The 17,625-nt window shown below is 42.1% G+C and overlaps 1 protein-coding gene across 1 annotated transcript; it reads right to left on the minus strand.

The window, feature by feature from the left end:
- Positions 1 to 603: 603 nt before the first annotated feature.
- Positions 604 to 13,170, minus strand: RBMX2 (RNA binding motif protein X-linked 2). The gene is made up of 6 exons (XM_012458752.3): positions 13,113 to 13,170; positions 12,789 to 12,904; positions 11,332 to 11,383; positions 4,228 to 4,357; positions 2,126 to 2,303; positions 604 to 1,583 (listed from the first exon to the last, which is right to left on the minus strand). Exons 1-6 carry the CDS (start codon positions 13,115 to 13,117, stop codon positions 1,096 to 1,098), a joined length of 969 nt encoding a protein of 322 aa, XP_012314175.2. The 5' UTR covers positions 13,118 to 13,170; the 3' UTR covers positions 604 to 1,095.
- Between the last annotated feature and the right edge of the window lie 4,455 nt (positions 13,171 to 17,625).

Raw genomic sequence — 17,625 nt, forward strand, 5'->3', positions numbered from 1 at the left:
GGCCAAGGCAGGTGGATCATTTGAGGCCAGGAGTTCGAGACCAGCCTGGCCAACATGGTGAAACCCCATCTCTACTAAAACACAAAAATAAGCTAGGTGTGGTGGTACGCACCTGTAATCCCAGCTACTTGGGAGGCTGAAGCAGGAGAATGGCTTGAACCCGGGAGGCAGAGGTTGCAGTGAACTGAGATTGTGCCACTGCACTCCAGTTTGGGTGAACTCCATCTCAAATTAAAACAAACAAAAAACACTACACTGAGTGAAAGAAGCCAGACACAAAAGGCCACAATTGTATAATTCCATTTATATGAAATATCCAGAATAGGCAAACCCATAAACAGGATGTCGATTGGTGGTTGCTAGGGACAGGGAGGAGGGAGGAAATGGGGAGGGAGTTCTTGCTTAATGGGTACAGTTTCATCTTGGGATGATTAAAAATGGTTTGTAAGTAGACAGAGGTGATGGTTACACAACACTGTGGATGTTCGGTACCAAATGCCACTGAATTGTTCCCTTTAAAATGGTTAACTTTATGTTATGTGAATTTTACCTCAATACAAATAAATAAATACATTGCAAGGAAAAAATGTGGAAAGAGGCATATCAAACAAAAAAGTTTTAATGAAAAAGAAAAGATATTAAAAATTTTTTAAACAGGAGGGTTGGGGATGGACCTGGCTGATCTTAGAAATCCTATCCCAGTCATTCACATCAAGCTGTCCATATCTAGTAACTGGAAAGGTCCCATGATGCTAGGCTCTAAACATCAAACACAAAGACTAGATTTCTAGAATTATCTGGTATCTTCCCTTTCCTGAAAATTCCATCTTCAACTGGGGTCTATGGGCTCAACAGCCATACTTATGAACCAAAATTCAGGATACATACATTGGTACAGGGACAATAGATGGTGTGAAGAATATCCAGGATAACTAGCTGTTCAAACTGCAGCCCTCTCAATGACTCTAATACTCAAGGGATTCAAAGAATCCAGCCCCAGAAATTTTAGATACAAAAATAGTAACAACCCAACTGAATTTGACTGCATTTAAAAAACATAATTATTTCCAAATCTACTGAGCAGCCAAACAGTCTTCAGTGACGCCTACGGTCACTGGGATTGGAAGACTCCCGCTCCCGGGAGCGCCGGGACCTTTTATGCCTATGGGATTTATCTCGGCTCCTACTTCTACTTCTATGACTATGCCCTTCGGAACGCCCGCTGTACCGGCTAGAATGTGTGTCTGAGCTCCGCCCTCTGTCCCTATCCCTGGTCTTTTCTTCTCTTGCCTCCCTCCTGCTTGAGGACTTGTGCTCGTGCTTGGGTTTCTCCTTCTTCAGCTCCCTCTCTAGGTCCTCTGCTCCACCAGAGTAGGCAGTCCTGGCCTTGGGGAGCTTCTGTCCTTCCCTGGGCTCTGACTTTTGAGCTCTCTCTGAGTTCTTGCTGCTGTGCTTCTTAGGGCCAGGGTCATCCTTTTCCTTTACTGTCTTGCTTCTGGGTGATGAAGAGGATGGTTGATCTGCCTGTACCTCCCGGTCAGTTTTCTCTTTTTCTTTCTTTCTTTTCTTCTTTTCCTTTTTGTCTGGAGGATAAAGGAAAGAAGGAGTCAAAAAGAAAAGGGGAAAAAAATAAAGAACTCCCTTTAAAAAAAAGCACCTTTCTTTTCTGAATACATTACATCAAACACAGGTGCTATAATTCAAAAACATTCACATGCTAGGAGATGGGGAATGTGCATAAGGAGAACAACCTTGGCAGCAGCATGAAGGGGCCACTGTCTAGGCCTCCAGGAGAGTGCCTCCGAGAAGCCAACTTGGATGTCTGTCACCCTTGATATGTCAAGTTGCTGTACAAGGTAATTCCCATCCTGAGTTACCTCTTCAAAGACCTTATCTCCTAATACAGTCGCATTCTGAGGCTTAGGATTTCAGCATATTAAGTTGGGGAGGAACACAACTCTGCCCATAGCACTAGCCTTCCACTGACACTCGCCCTTTCCCAATTAAACCATGCTTCCCTGCACCTTCCCCTTTCACACTTGAGTTGGTTATCAACTATCAGTGAATGCAAGGAAAAGCAGACATTAAGGCTGCCAGAATCTTCTCTTAGGTCTTAATGCTTTACCTTTTTTGTGCTTTTTTGTTGGTTTTTCATCTTCAGAGCTCTTAGACAAACTTGGTGAGGGGGTACAAACCCCACAGCCCTTCTCCTGGAGCTCTCTGGTCACATCATCCATTTCTTCTGAGTCCTTAGGAGCCCGATAGTTAGACACATGATCCACTCGGATAGTTCTTCCTTTGATCTAAGAAAGACGGGCAATGCTTCAGTGAAGATGGCCCTCATAACAAAGTGTCAAACTATCTGAACACAAGCTACAGAGAACCACGATTTGAACTATGTCCACTTCCTTCTTGCTAAAGCAGACCTGTCCAACTGGTGTGTACACCTACATATTAATACACTCAGCTCTCAGGGCAGCCAGGTGAGGCCTGGGGCAGTTGTACCAGCAGCCTCATCACTTTACCCCCGGGCATCATATAAATATCTTCCTGTTCTACATAGTCCACAAAATGAAAAAGACTAGGAAATACTACCTCAAAGCACAAGCATCAGGGAAGACTGTGAGATTTAGATGCACAATTAATTACCCTTGATCTGTAACATAAGTTTACAGTGAAACATACCCTAGGAAGGTCTGGCAACTAGAAGGAATTCTTAAAATCTAGCTTAATGCTACATCTGCTTTCTCGACACAGTAATTAGGAGGCAAAGTCAGACCAACAGTTTGGAGGGAGGAAGGAATAGAGAAAAAGGTACTTTCTTTTTTCTTAAGCCCTCACACCTTGCTCTAGCCCCACCATACTGGAACAGTACGCTCCCACTGATTATTGTGCTATGAATCACAACTCTACAGGTGAACAACAACAAAAAATTAACCCCTCTGACCGGGTGCAGTGGCACTTTGGGAGGCCGAGGTGAGTGGATCACTTGAGGTCAGGAGTTCAAGACCAGCCTGCCCAATATGGTGAAACCCCCTGTCTACTAAAAATACAAAAATTTGCCAGGGCATGGTGATGCACACCTGTAATCCCAGCTACTCAGGAGGCTGAGACAGCAGAATCACTTGAACCCAGGCAACAGAGGTTGCAGTGAGCCAAAACCATGCCACTGCACTCCAACTTGGACAACAGAATGAGACCCTGTCCCCCCACCAAAAAAAAATTAATATCTCACTTAAAATAAAAACATTCTATTTTTAGGCAGATATAGACTTACTCCCTAGGCAAAGTCATCTAAAATTTAAAGTTTGGCCTTTATTGTTCCAATACAAGAGCAGATTTTAATTTTTACCTTGAAGCCTGAGCGGCTTCTGTCATGTATCCTCTTCTCCATTTTGAAACACTTTGGAAAACCTTCCTTTTACAGTGACACCCTCTGACTGCTGGCTTCCTTAAACATTAAGCCTAGAACCTTGTTCCACCCTGTTCTATAATCTCCAACTATCCCATACTCATGAATCAGTGACAAACTCTCCAACTCAAGCCTCCCCCCACCAGCCCTGTGACATTGTTCATTTCAACTGCAGCATTTTTCCTAAGTGAGTGCAACGACCACATGGAGCATCAATAAGCCTGACTTGCCCTATCTCCTTCTAGGAACTCAGCGCCTCACTTATGACAGTGGAAACGAGAGGAAACTGAGGGGAGAAAATTTCAGAATGAATTATTTTTGTAGAATTTGTCATCAGATTTTAACCTGAGAATTTCTAGGGCCCAATATGCTAGGTCACTGGAGATATATGACAGACATACATGGCTATGTCCTAGATCATGAGGCCATGATGAAGCCCAACCCCCCCGACACAGGACAATATGAAAGAGCAATGTTTGCTAGCCTCTTCATTCTCCAGTGCACCAGAGTTGACAGTAGACAATAAAAAAAGAAAGGTAAAAAAAGAGGCCTGGAGGGGAGGCAGGCCTGGTGCCTATGCTCCTGGGGAGACAATTGTTAACAGATGGGAAAAAGAAGCAAGTCCTGCAGGGCCACGAGCCAACAGAATTATTTCCTGGAATCTCTTTTTGACCAGTGTCTCCAAACCTCTGCAGCCCCTGCAACACACCAAGCTGATGAGTGCTGCCCCGGTGTCCATGGGAACTAGGTAGAAAACGAAACTCCTATACAAGGGAAAAAAAAGTCCAACCAACCTGCTTAATAAGTACACTCACCTTAATCCCATTAAAATTGTCAACGGCCAGAATTGTGCTCCTCTGGTCTTCATAGCAGAGAAAACAAAATCCTTTGGATTTCCCAGTCTTCTTGTCCCGCACAAGATTAATGTTAACAATCTCCCCATATCTATTTATTTTATAAAAGAGTAAGACAGTATTGACTTAAAAGGCAAAAGCATGCAGATAAAGTAATAAAACAAAATTCAAATAATATAGTGTGTACAAGAGATACATCTAGAACAAGATGACATAGAAAGGTCATGACAAAGAAAAAGTCAGACAAGAACAGGAGTACCCAATTAAAAAATAGACACTAATATCAAGAGCAAAGACTAATTCAAGGCCAAAATAAAAAATGAGACTAAGAAGATTATTTTACACTGAAAAAGGCCTAAATACACAACAAACGTGTAAGTCAGGAAAACTTTAAGTCAATTAAGAAATCAAAATTTTTAATTAAAAAAGCTATCAGAAATGCAAAGAAAAACTAATACCAAAAGTTATGGAAGAATTTAACAAATCACTTTGAAGTTTATCACGCACAAAGTGGACAGAAATAAAATAAGATCAGATTAATTAATACACATCATTACTATAACAATTATACAAACAAATATTAATGTAATTAGATACATAGATATCTTTCAATCCTACAAGATGACAGTTTCAAGAATTCATGAAGGATGTATTAAAATAGACTATGGATTAGGTCTCAATGTAAACCTCAATAATTATATGCCAAAAAACAGAACAGACCTAAAGCTGGAAATGATATTTTAAATAAAAAACACCTTACCTAACTAGAACTTGAAAGCTACTATCTTAATAACTGGATGAAAGAGAAGATGAAGCAAAATAATTTTAAAAAATGGCAGACTATTTAGAAAATAGCAAAAATGAGAATATATACCAAAACTTATGAAATGGGCCTAACGTCATAGTCATGAAAATTTGTAACTTTAAAAGGATTTTATTGTGAACAAAAAGGATGAATATAAAGGAAGAAAGCAACCCTAATGAAAGCAGATGGGAGCTAATAAAGATAAAAGCAGAAATTTGGCTAGGCATGGTGGCTTATGCCTGTAATCTCAGAACTTTGGGAGACCAAGATGGAAGGATTGTTTGAGGCCAGCAATTTGAGACCAGCCTGGGCAACAGAACAAGACCCTGTCTCTAAAAAAATAACCAAATAGATAAAAAGGCAGAATTAAATAGAAAAAAAAAAGGCCAGGCATGGTGGCTCACACCTATAATATGTAATACCAGCACTTTGGGAGGCAGGAGTATTGTTTGAGGCCAGTAGTTCAAGACAGATTGGGCAACAGAACAAGATCCTGTTTCCAAAAAAAAACAAGCAAACAAAAAAAGACCAGGCACAGTGGTTCACACATGTAATACCAGCACTTAGGGAGGCCGAGGCCAGAGGATCACTTGATGCCAGGAGTTTGAGACCAGCTGGACAATACAGTGAGACCCCTGTCTCTACAAAAAAAAAGTTTTTTAATTAGCCAGGCATGGTAGTGTTCACCTGTAGTCCCAGCCACTCAGGAGGGTGAGTGGGGAGAATCACTTGAGCCCAGGAGTTCGAGGCTGCAGTGAGCTAGGATCATGCCACTACACTGCAACCTGAGCAAGAGAGTAAGACCCTGTCTCAAAAAAAAGAAAAAACATTAGGAAAAAAAGACTACCTTACTCCTTGCAACAAGATAAATTCCAGATAAGTTAGAGGTTTATAAATTTAAAAATAAAGTCATAAAACAGGAATTGACAGATATGTTACATAATCACATACATACACTTCAGCCCAAAATCTAGCATCCTACTTAATGAGAAATACTAGAGCTGATTCAACTAAGTTTAGGAAATATTTAATACTAAATTGAAGGTATAGGCCAATGCAATTAGGTAAAACAGATATAAGAAATGAAAAAAGGAAGTAAAACTTTCCTTTTGTAGATTACATATGATAGTATACATGGAAAACCCAGGGAATCAATGATAAACAATGATTAAAAACAGAGTGTAACAATTCAGTAAAGCAACAAGATATAAAGTTAAAAATCAATCACTCTGTTACACAGAAACAATAATCGGAAGAAATGATAAAAGGGAAATCGTATTTCTAATAGCAAAAAAAGACAAAGTACTTAGAAATATACTTATCAACAAGAAATGTACAAAGCCTATATAAAGAAAACTTTTTTAAAATTCCCAAAAGTCACAAACATAGATTTGAACAAATATAAAGGTATCCCTTGTTCTTGGACAGGATGACTCACTATCATAAAGGTATCAAAATCTTCTCCCGAGTTATATAAGTTTAATGTAATTCCAATAACAATACCAGTTTGGTTTCTTTCCTGAAAGCTGAATAAGTTAATTCTAAAATTCTTATAGAAAAAAGAACATGTAAAAATAGCTGGGAAAACTCTTAAAGAGAACAATGAGGGGGAGTAACTCTATCAGATATCAGACAGACTGAAAAGTTTCTATGAATTACTAGTGTGGTATTGGCAAATTAATAGACCAATAGAACAGAAAGCTAAGAAAGAGACTCAAGTATACATGAAAACAAATAGTATATGATAAGGGTGACATACCAATTTGCTGGGAAAATATGGACTCAAAAAACTTTTTTTTGTAGAGATAGTTCGCACTATATTGCCCAGGCTGGTAAGCGATCCTCCCCGCTAGTCCTCCCAAAGTGTGTGGATTACAGGCAGTCTTGAGCCTGGATGTTAGGACAACTAGATAGCCACTTGAAAAAAAAAGAAAACTGGCTCTAAACCTCATGCTGTACAACAGAATGAACTCTAAACAGATCAGAAACTTCAATCTATAAAATGGAAACTATGGCCATGATGATGGCTCACGACTATAATCCCAGCACTTTGGGAGGCTGAGGCAGGTAGATCACTGAGGGCAGGAATTCGAGATCAGCCTGACTAACATGGTGAAACCCCATCTCTACTAAAAATACAAAATTAGCTGGGCCTGGTGGCACACGCCTGTAATTCCAGTTAATTGGGAGGCTGAGGCAGGAGAATCGCTTAAAACTGGGAGGCAGAGGTTGCAGTGAGCTGAGATCGCGCCACTGCATTCCAACCTAGGTGACAGAGCCAGACTCCGTCTCAAAAAAAAACAAAAAACAAAAAAATTGAAATCATACAAGTACCAGAAGAGAACACAGGTGGGTGAGTGGGGAGATTACTTTCCAATTATGACTCAAAATCCAGAAGCAATAAAAAAAGATTGATAAATTTAACCACATAAAAATAAAATACTGAAGGGGAGACTATAAAGAGAGAGCATGAGAGAGTTTTTCAGGGTGATAGAACTGTTCTTCATTCTAATTATGGGGGTGATTACACAAATCTATAAATCTATTAAAACTCACAGGGGTGCACCCTCCCCCCTCAAAAAAGTCAATTTTACCATATGCTAATTTAAACATATCAGTGAATGAATACATAAAATTAAAATGATTTTGCTTAGCAAAAAATCCCAATAAACAAAGTCAAAAAACAATAAACTGGGAGAAAATATTTATAATTTATATCACAGATAAAAGACTAGAAAACAATTTTTTCTTTTGCTATAACAGACATTATCAGGACAACCAGTGAAGCTGAATAAAGTCTATAAACTAAATAATAATACTGCATCAGTACTGATTTTCTGAACTTGATCACTGTGCTAAGGTTAAACAAGACAATGTCCTCGTTTTGGGGGAAACACACATTGAAGAATTTAGGAATAAGCATCAAATCTGCAGCTGACTCCCAAATGATTCAGAAAAAAATTGTAGTATGTATGCATGGAGAGAAATAATGACAAAACAAATGTAAATGTTGGCCAGGTGTGGTGGTTCATGCCTGTAATGCCAGTACTGTAGGAGGCCATGGCAGGAGGATAGCTTGAGCCCAGGAGCTCAAGGCTACAGTGAGCTATGATGTCATCACTGCACTCCAGCCTGGGTGACAGAGCAAGGCCCTGTCTCACAACAATCAATCAATTAAATTAAAATGCTAACAGCTGGAGAATCTGGGTGAAGGCGATACAGGTATTCTTTATACCATTTTATAATGTTCCTGTATCAAGCCTGAAATTATTTCAAAACAAGAATTTTTTTAAAAAAAGAATATAGGCATGGCTTGAAGGAACTCGTGTTGACCCTCAAATAGGGAAAATTTGAGCTTCAAGAAAAAAAATGATAGTATGATAACATATTTAATCAAGAAAAAGCAAGCTCATAGTACTGGCTAAACATCCCTAATCTGAAAATCCAAAATTCAAAATGCCTCAAAGTCTGAAACATTTTGAGCACCAACATGATGTCAGAAGTGGAAAATTCCGTATCTGACACCTTTACTGTCTGATGGTTCAATGCACACAAACTTTGTTTCATACACAAAATTATTTAAAAATATTGTATAAAATTACCCTGTTTCTGTGTAGTCATAAGGTGTATATGAAACATAAATGAATTTTATGTTTAGATCTGGGTCCCAGCCCCAAGATAGTTCATTATGTTTATGCAAATATTCCAAAATTCAAAAAAAAAAAAAAAACCCTCTGAAATTGGTCCTGCTCTGTCACCCAGGCTGGAGTGCAGTGGTGCTATCTCGTTTCACTACAACCTCTGCCTTCCCGATTCAAGTGATTCTCCAGCCTCAGCCTCCCAAGTAGCTGGGATTACAGGTGCCCACCACCACACCTAATTTTTTGTATTTTAGTAGAGACAAGGTTTCACCATGTGGCCCAGGCTGGTCTCGAACTCCTGAGCTCAAGCAATCTACCTGCCTCGGCCTCCTAATGTGCTAGGATTATAGGCATGAGCCACCATGCCCGGCTCCAAGCATTTTGGATAAGGGATATTCAACCTGCAACACAATACACAACAAAGTGCTATAGCAAATGTTAATATCCTTCTTACATGAAGGGCTCATGTAAAATCAACAGGAAAATACCAGTAGGAAAAAGTTGGCAAAGGATATGAATAGGCAATTTATAAAAAAAAAAAAAAGACTAATGTGCTGCTAATCTATAAACAGATGTTCAACCTCACTGATGATGAAATAAAGGCAAAGTAAAGTAATAATGAGAAGCCCTTTGGCTAATATTTTTTAAAATAGCCATTGTTAATCAGAGTTCAGAAAAATGGGCATTCTAGTGACTGTGGAAATTGATACAACCTTTTAGAGAGCAATTAGCAATATTTATAAAACATCTTTAACATGCTAACATATTGATCTGTATTCCTCTTTCACTAAAGAAACCATGAGGGATACATTAAAAAATTTATATACTATAATGTACATTGCAGTATAATTCACATAATAGCAAACCACTGGAAATTATGTCCAACATTTTTTTAAATGATAGATATGTCAAAACATTAGGGTTTTCCTTAAGAGTATGTTTTATTTTCTTCTTTTTACTTTTTTATTTTGCCAAATGTTCTATAATGACTACATATTACCTTCAAAATCAAAGTCGTTTTTCTTTTTTTTTCTTTTTTTTTTTTTTTGTGAAATGGAGGAGTATTACTCTGTCGCCCAGGCTAGAGTGCAGTGGCACAATCTTGGCTCACTGCAACCTCCCTCTCCTGGATTCAAGCAATTCTTCTGCCTCAGCCTCCCAAGCAGCTGGGATTACAGGTGCGCACCACCACACCCAGCTAATTTTTGTATTTTTAGTAGAGATGGGGTTTCCCCATGTTGGCTATGCTGGTCTCAAACTCCTGACCTCATGATCCGCCCACCTCGGCCTCCCAAAGTGTTGGGATTACAGGTGTAAGCCACTGTGCCCGGCCAACAAAGTAGTTTTTCAAAAGGCACTGTTATCAGCGGCAAAGGCAATCTTCATGGATAGCAATGTGTGTAACCAGAATAGAGAATCAGAATAAACAAACACACACACACATGCTAACTGATCATCACTCAGTATATGTAGAACTAAACAGCTCCAAGATGGAAGGCTGAATTGGGTAGAAGTACCACAAATGGGGTAGAAATTATAGGCTGCACCTGCTGTTAACTTCCCAACATCCAGAAGTTGGAGGAAGCAATCTTTGTCCCTGCCAGGGCCCTCCAACCATGTGGGTTGCCCAGGTTCTCTATCACAGCCTTCTTCTCACGGGTATTGCCTAATTCCTTTCCCATGGCTTGCTGCCCCATAAGCGGCCCAACCACTTGGCCAGGGCCCTCTGTCCATGGATGGCCCTACTATCCTGCCATGGCAGTCCCTCTGCCAGGGTATACCACCTGTGTTTGCCTGACCAGCCCCCTTTGCCATGGTCCTCTACCTGTACGTGCTGTCCAACTTCTCTGTACTATGCTCCCAAGGCCCACAAAACCCAAACATAGTGCTCCTCTGCACCTGTGAGCTAACAAGGTCCTCTGGTCCTGTGGACTAACTGTGCTGTTTAGCTCTGGGGTTGCATGCCAGCTGCCCAGCCCCTCTCCTACCAGCTGCTACTACCAGTATGAGCCGCCAACACCCTCTCCCACCAAGTGCTACTGCTCAGCAGAATGAAGAATATACAGGTCTCCTATTCATTCTTGTTCCTCATCAACCTGTGATTCTCAGCCTCCAGGTAGAGACTGGCTTTGCTCACTAACCTTACACTTACCGAGAAACAAAGAAAGCAAACTACAACCTATACCTTCTGTTTTTTACCCCACTTCTTCTGTGTTTTGCCCCAATCCTATGATGCCACACAGGTTAGGGTCAGAAGGGCCCTGTGACCATGGGTTACCCCTAGTTTGCAAGAGCCAAGGAGGCAGACCGACATGGTACCTTCCTGAGGGTTCCAATCTGTAGCCCAGGCTGAACAAGCCTCAGTGAAAGACAACAGAAATAGACCTGAATTCCCAAGACAGCCTCCTAAATTAACCAACTTCTTGGATCTCCCACAGGAGAACATTCTAGAACCATGTCCTGGGACTGACCCAGACTAGAGCAGAATCTCCAACCCTCCCCATGCAGGGATGCCATTCAGCCTAGAGTGAAAATAAGTGGTTGTTTGATGCCACAAAATGCATTATAGAAACAAAGTACTCTGTCGACTCAGGAGGCAGGAAATGAACGGGGACTTACTGTGAGAACACACAGATGATGTCCCCTTCAGTCAGTTCATAAGGAAGCCCTCCTAGAAGAGAAAACCACATTTCAGTTCACCCAACATTTACCAAGTGTTTACTACGTACCACGCACTAGGCCAGGCACTAGGGGTGCAAACAGTAAGCAATAGGCCCTGCCCTTAAAGAAATCAAGTCTGGGCTGGCCACGGTGGCTCATGCCACCGTAATCTCAGCACTTTGGGAGGCTGAGGTGGGCAGAGCACCTGAGGTCAGGAGTTCAAGACCAGCCTGGCCAACATGGCAAAACCCCGTCTCTACTAAAAATACAAAAAAAAATTAGCCAGGCAAGGTGGCAGGCACCTGTAATCCCAGCTACTCAGGAGGCTGAAGCAGGAGACTCACTTGAACCCAGGAGGCAGAGGCTATAGTGAGCCAAGATAGCACCATTGCACTCCAGCCTGGACAACAAGAGTGAAACTCCAACTCAAAAAAAATCAAGTCTGTTGCAATGACAGAAGTACATGTAAGGTGCCAGTAGTACAGAAAAGGAGTGATAAACCTTGAGTGGAAGTCAGAGTCACCACTAACTAAACTAATCTGATCACTAAGTCCTCCTGGCACCCCAAATACTATGGACAAAGCAGAAAGTTTCCATCACAAACCTCTGCTTCCACAAACATGTTGAATTCATCTGCTCATTATCCACAAATTTACAGCTATAATACAAAATCAGTCTACATATGTCATGGTTAATCCCACCTAAACATAGACAAAGGTTATAAAGACACTGTTAAGCATTTCCTAGGAAATAATTTCCCCTCCAAATGTTTCTTTCCTCATCTGTAAGATGAGGATATTAGCACATAACTCACAGGATTGTTATAAGAATTAAATAAAACGATGCATATAAAGTGCTTAGAATAATGTTTGGTACAATAACCTCTTTGAAACGTCAAACTGTACAATTATTGGTTGTGACACAAAGTGAATACAGGAATGGTAATGTGGCCATGGACAGAAGACAGCAGCTAATTAGAGGAGCAAAGTGAATTCAGGAAGGGAAGGGGAATGAGAGAGGGTGGTGGTAGCAATGTGGGCCTGTAGCTAAGACCATGATTTCTAGAATACTATAGTTCTGCTTGTTGCACTTACTAGCTATGTGACCTTAATGAAGTCCCTTAACTTCTCTGCACCCCAATTTCCTCAGCTGTATAATGGGTCAGGGGTGAGAGAAATAACAACAGTCCCTGAACCTTAGCACAGCAAATGGCAAACAGTAACTCTCATGATTTGGCAGCGAAAGAAAACTAAAAATGAGGGAGAAAAGAGATGGAACACGGATTCCCGGGCAGACAGCAGATGGATATAAAGGTGGGCGATGAATGTAGGCAGGAGTGAAGGGTGGGAACGCTGAAATCGTTGGAAACCGAGGAGAATCTTGGGAGCACTGCGGGAGAAAGATGTGGACCTCACCCAGGAAGATCCAGGCGCTGTCCTTGTACTCGGAGTGCCAGGACACCTTATCGGCCACCCCAAGCTGGACCTCTCGTTCATTCAGCTCGTTGATCAGCTTCACCTTAGTTAAAGGGCTGCAAGGTGGGGGGATGGGGAGGGAGGAGGAAAGCAGACAAGTAAGTGCGACTAGGCAGGAGCTGAGAGAGAGCAAAACTAGAAGAGCTGTTCTAGTCACCGAGCCTCTCCCGCCTCTCTACACCACAGACTCTCTACCACCCCAGCCCCGGCGGGCCACCCCCGGCGGCTCGCTGCTCCTTCCTCTAAAGGAAGCTGACGCCTTACTTCATCTCCGCCAGCTCGCGCTTAGCATTCAGGTATCGGCGCCCGGATGAGGCAGCGCAGCGCATGCGCGACCCCGGCACCGGTTGCCGGTTGAGTCGGTGACCTCGCGCCGGAAGAGCTAGGGCGTACCGAGTCTTGGCGCCTGCGCACTAGTAGCTCTCCGCGCTCTGTGCGGTTGCCTCTGCTAGAGATGATTTTTCTCTAGTTTTTCGCTTTTTCTTCTCTGTGAAATGGAGTAAAGGCAGGAGCCTGGGCTGTGGCAGGCCCCCCAGCTCTTGAACGGTGTCTGAAACTGGTTAGACTAGCTATAAATATTTTCTGAGTGAACGGAACAAGCAGTCTGATGTGGCGACTTTAGTCTCAGCCCCCGCTCTCAGTCCAGAGTCCCACTTGGACCTTCGCTCCTAGTCAGTTGCTCACACACAACCCCATCAAAGCGTCCCTGTCATGGCAGAAAAGTGAAGAAGATAAGTAAAAGGGTAAATCTTCTGTTGTCCTTATCCCAAAACACAGGCAACAGACCAGTGTGCCTCTACAGGCTGAAGTGAATACCTACAGATTTGCACGAGAGCCACTGCACTCACTCTTTTCCATCGACTCTCCTAGTTGAGGAGGCAGAAATTAATATTAATAGCTAACAATTGAACAGATGACGTACTATACGATGCTAGAGTATATGATAGGCAATTTACATGTATTGTCTCTCCACCCTCACAACAACCCAATGAAGCAAATAAAATTACGATCCCCTGGCCAAGCACAGTAGCTCATGCCTGTAATCCCAGCACTCCGGGAGGCCAAGGCAGGAGTATTGCTTGAGCTCAGGAGTTCAAAACCAGTCTGGGCAACATAGCAAGACCCTGTCTCGAAAATAAAGGGGAAAAAAAGGGGGCCAGTCACGGTGGCTCACGCCTGTCATCCCAGCACTTTGGGAGGCTGGGGCGGGTGGATCACCTGAGGTCAGGAGTTCAAGACCAGCCCAGCCAACATGGTGAAACTGTCTCTATTAAAAATACAAAAATTAGCCAGACATGGTGGCACATGCTTGTAATCCCAGCTACTCAGGAGGCTGAGGCAGGAGAATCACTTAAACCTGGGAGGCAGAGGTTGCAGTGAGCCAAGATCATACCACTGCACTCCAGTCTGGTGATAGAGCAAGACTCCTTTCAAAAAAAAAAAGAAGAAGAAAGAAAAAGAAAATTCCACCCTTATTTTGTAGAGGAAGAAATGAGGCTCAAAGGAATTAATTAACTTGAAAGGTACTCTGCCTCCACCCATCAGGTCAGGTTGATTTAATCAGTCCTTACCGAACATCTAGATTTGTCCTGTACAGCTAAGGTCTGTAGACAGGAGTATCAGGGTTGGCCCTCTGCCCTTAAGGAGCTAATATTATAATTAAGGGGACAAGATATATTTGCTTAATAGATATCAACCAGAAATATCTAGAAACCAGTAGAAGAGATGGTTGACATATGTGATTTAACCCATATTGACAATTTGAATCCATCTTGCATGTGTCCACATCAATACTTGCTCTTGGACCATGATGTTCTAAAAGTGAAGGTCCAGAGCTGTGTGGCCTAGCTCAGAGCACCAGCTATTAGGTCCTTCATAAAATGCATTGTGGTGATGATGACAACTATACCCTCAAGTGGCTCACCATGTAACCAGTGTCCTGCCAAGAAGGAGAACAGAGGCTGCCCACCAGTGACAGTTTCTCCTCATTCATTCTATGTCTGTTCCCCCTTCCCTATTCCAACCCAGCTATTCATTAACTTTGTAAAATTATCTTGGCAATGAAAGCTAAACAGTGACAGATTGCATATAGGGTTTATCTGCTCCTTGGAATCTCAGGTGCTTAGTTGTGGGTTGAAGTAGCCACTGCAGAGTGGTAAACTAGCATGCAGCATTATCTTGCTGGCTTCTTCAAATGGCTGTGAAATGAAAGAGTTGGGACTACACCTGGGGATCAGTCATCAGTGTTCAGAGAGAAGCTGGAGCAAAAGAGTAGAATAAGACCAATTTAGATTGAGAACATGAGAAGGCTATTATTACTATGGAGCTGGTAGGTTCAGCAAGGGTATTCTGAAGGCAAGAGAGCTGAATATTGCCCCAGTTTGCCTGGAACTGAGAGGTTCCTGAGACTTCTGACTTTCAGAGCTAAAACTGGCAACCCAGAGCAAACCAGGTTGGTTGATCACCCTAGGAGATCCTGAAGTAAATAACGAAGCAAGGAAGTCAGATTCTCCATAGATGTACTTGCAATTGGTAGGAATTGGTAGGTAAGATGATGCCTAGAGACAGCCATAACTCTGAAATGAAAAGAGATGGGGATGCAGAGGACCCTCTGAACTTAACATCTGAAAGTGGGACCAAGGTTTGGCATCGAAGGTGGCTATAAGTGATCTCCACTGGTAACATTCATTTAGCAAATATTGTATGCAGTATTTAGTTCTACCTTCTGAGGGCAATGCTAAGGCAGGCCCCACATTCAAGGAAAGGCTGAATTATCTATCTAGCCAGAGTCATCTCCCCACTTCCCAGCACCACACCATACCCCCAAACAGTTTTTCCTCCAGACTTCCCTATTTTGGGCAATGCTATCACCAATTTCCTGGTTGCCTGGGCTCAAAAACATGGGTGTCATATTTCAATCTTCCCTATTTTTCACCTCAACATATTCATCCACTCAACAAATCCTAACAATTGTACTACTGCAGTATCTATAAAATGTGTCTCTTCCAGTCACAGTCCTGTCTGAGTCATTAGCACATGCCTCCTAGCTCTTTCAGTACTCTTCTAGCTGCCCCAGCCCCTATTCTCCATTCTTTTCTGTCGTTGCTCCCCAACTAAAAGGCTCAACTTAAGCTGGGCTCCACTCTATCCATTCCCTCAAAGGCCCCTTTCATCATCCCACCTAGGCACCTCTGCTGAAAAAGTCGCATACCCCTGGGCCAGCCTCCTCTCTCTTACTCAAATCTGCCCAAGCTCCAAACCCCCAACAAGTCATCCATCATACAGGAAACCTTTCCTGACCTTATGAGCCCGCAGTGATGGCTCTCACTTCTGAACTCTGAAACACTGCAAAACTCCTTTATGTTCTTCTCCCAGAAAGACTATGAAATCCTGGAAGATAAAGGCTCGGCATTTATAAGCCCCTCAGAACCTCAAGCCTCGACCATTTTCCTACATATATAGAATGCAAACAATATACTTATTGGTTAATGAAATTGAAAAATCACACAACTGATTCCCTTTAGGAAAACAGATAAGGGTAGGGGGGAGAGAAGACTTTCTTTTCCCTTTTTTCTTTCCTATATGGTTAGAATTTTCCTTTTCTTTTTTTGAGTCAGAGTCTTACTCTGTTGCCCGGACTGGAGTGCAGTGGTGCAATCTTGGCTCACTGCAACCTCCGCCTCCCAGGTTCAAGTGATTCTCCTGTCTCGGCCTCCTGAGTAACTGTAACTACAGGCATGTGCCACCATGCCCAGCTAATTTTTTTTTTTTTTTTTGTATTTTGGTAAAGATGGGGTTTCACCATGTTGGTCATGCTGGTCTCAAACTCCAGACCCTAAATGGTCTGCTTGCCTCAGCCTCCCAAAGTGTTGGGATTACAGGCATGAGCCACCACTCCTGGCAAGAATTTTCTTACCTTTATCCAGATACCACATATTTTTTGTTTTCATGTTATCTTGGCAGAGAGTTCATGACTTTTATTTTCTTGCTTTTCTTTTATTCATTCAACAAATGTTTATTGAACAACTATTAACAACCAGCCAACCAACCAGCAATTACTTACTACTAAGTGCCAGACACTGTTCTAGGTGCTAGGGTTATAACAGTGAAAAAGGCAAGTAAAGTTCCTGTCCTCATGGGGCTTACATTCTTATTGGGGAAGAAGGAAAATAAACATAAATATATATACAATGTTGATAAGTGTTATGAAGGAGAAATGAAGTAGGCTATGGAGATAGAGTGATGGGGTGTTGCTATTTTTAAAAGGGTAGAATCAAATACAATCAAAGAAGGCCTCCCTGCTAAAGCGACACAGAGTCAGAGACCTGCAAGAAGACCGGGAGTAAGCCATGTGAGTGTCTGGGGAAAGAGTGTTGTTCTGAGACAGTGTATTTCAGAAACAGCAAGGAGGCCAGTGTGGCTGGAGAGGAGTAGGCAAGGGGGAGAATGATAGATTTTTGCTTATTTGAGAAAATCTTATTTAGTACCTACCATGTACCTGACACTGTTCTAGGTACTCTACATGCATAAATTCATTTGCTTCTTACAACAACCCTATGAGGCAGATATTATTATCCTCATTTGGTAGATGAGGAAACAGAGGCACAGAGAGGTTAAGTTGCTTGCCCTAGGTCACACAGGTGGTAAAGGGTAGAACCAGGATTTGAATCCGGTCATATGGCTCCAAAGTCTGCACTGTTAACCTCTAAACACAGGATAAGTCAGGATAAAGAGAGCAGATCAAACATGGCCATGTTGGGTACTGGCTTCAGAATTT

Source organism: Aotus nancymaae, unplaced genomic scaffold (genome assembly GCF_030222135.1).
Source record: "Aotus nancymaae isolate 86718 unplaced genomic scaffold, 86718_ANA_hifiasm-v0.15.2.pri h1tg000004l, whole genome shotgun sequence".
Taxonomy (NCBI): Eukaryota; Metazoa; Chordata; class Mammalia; order Primates; family Aotidae; genus Aotus; species Aotus nancymaae.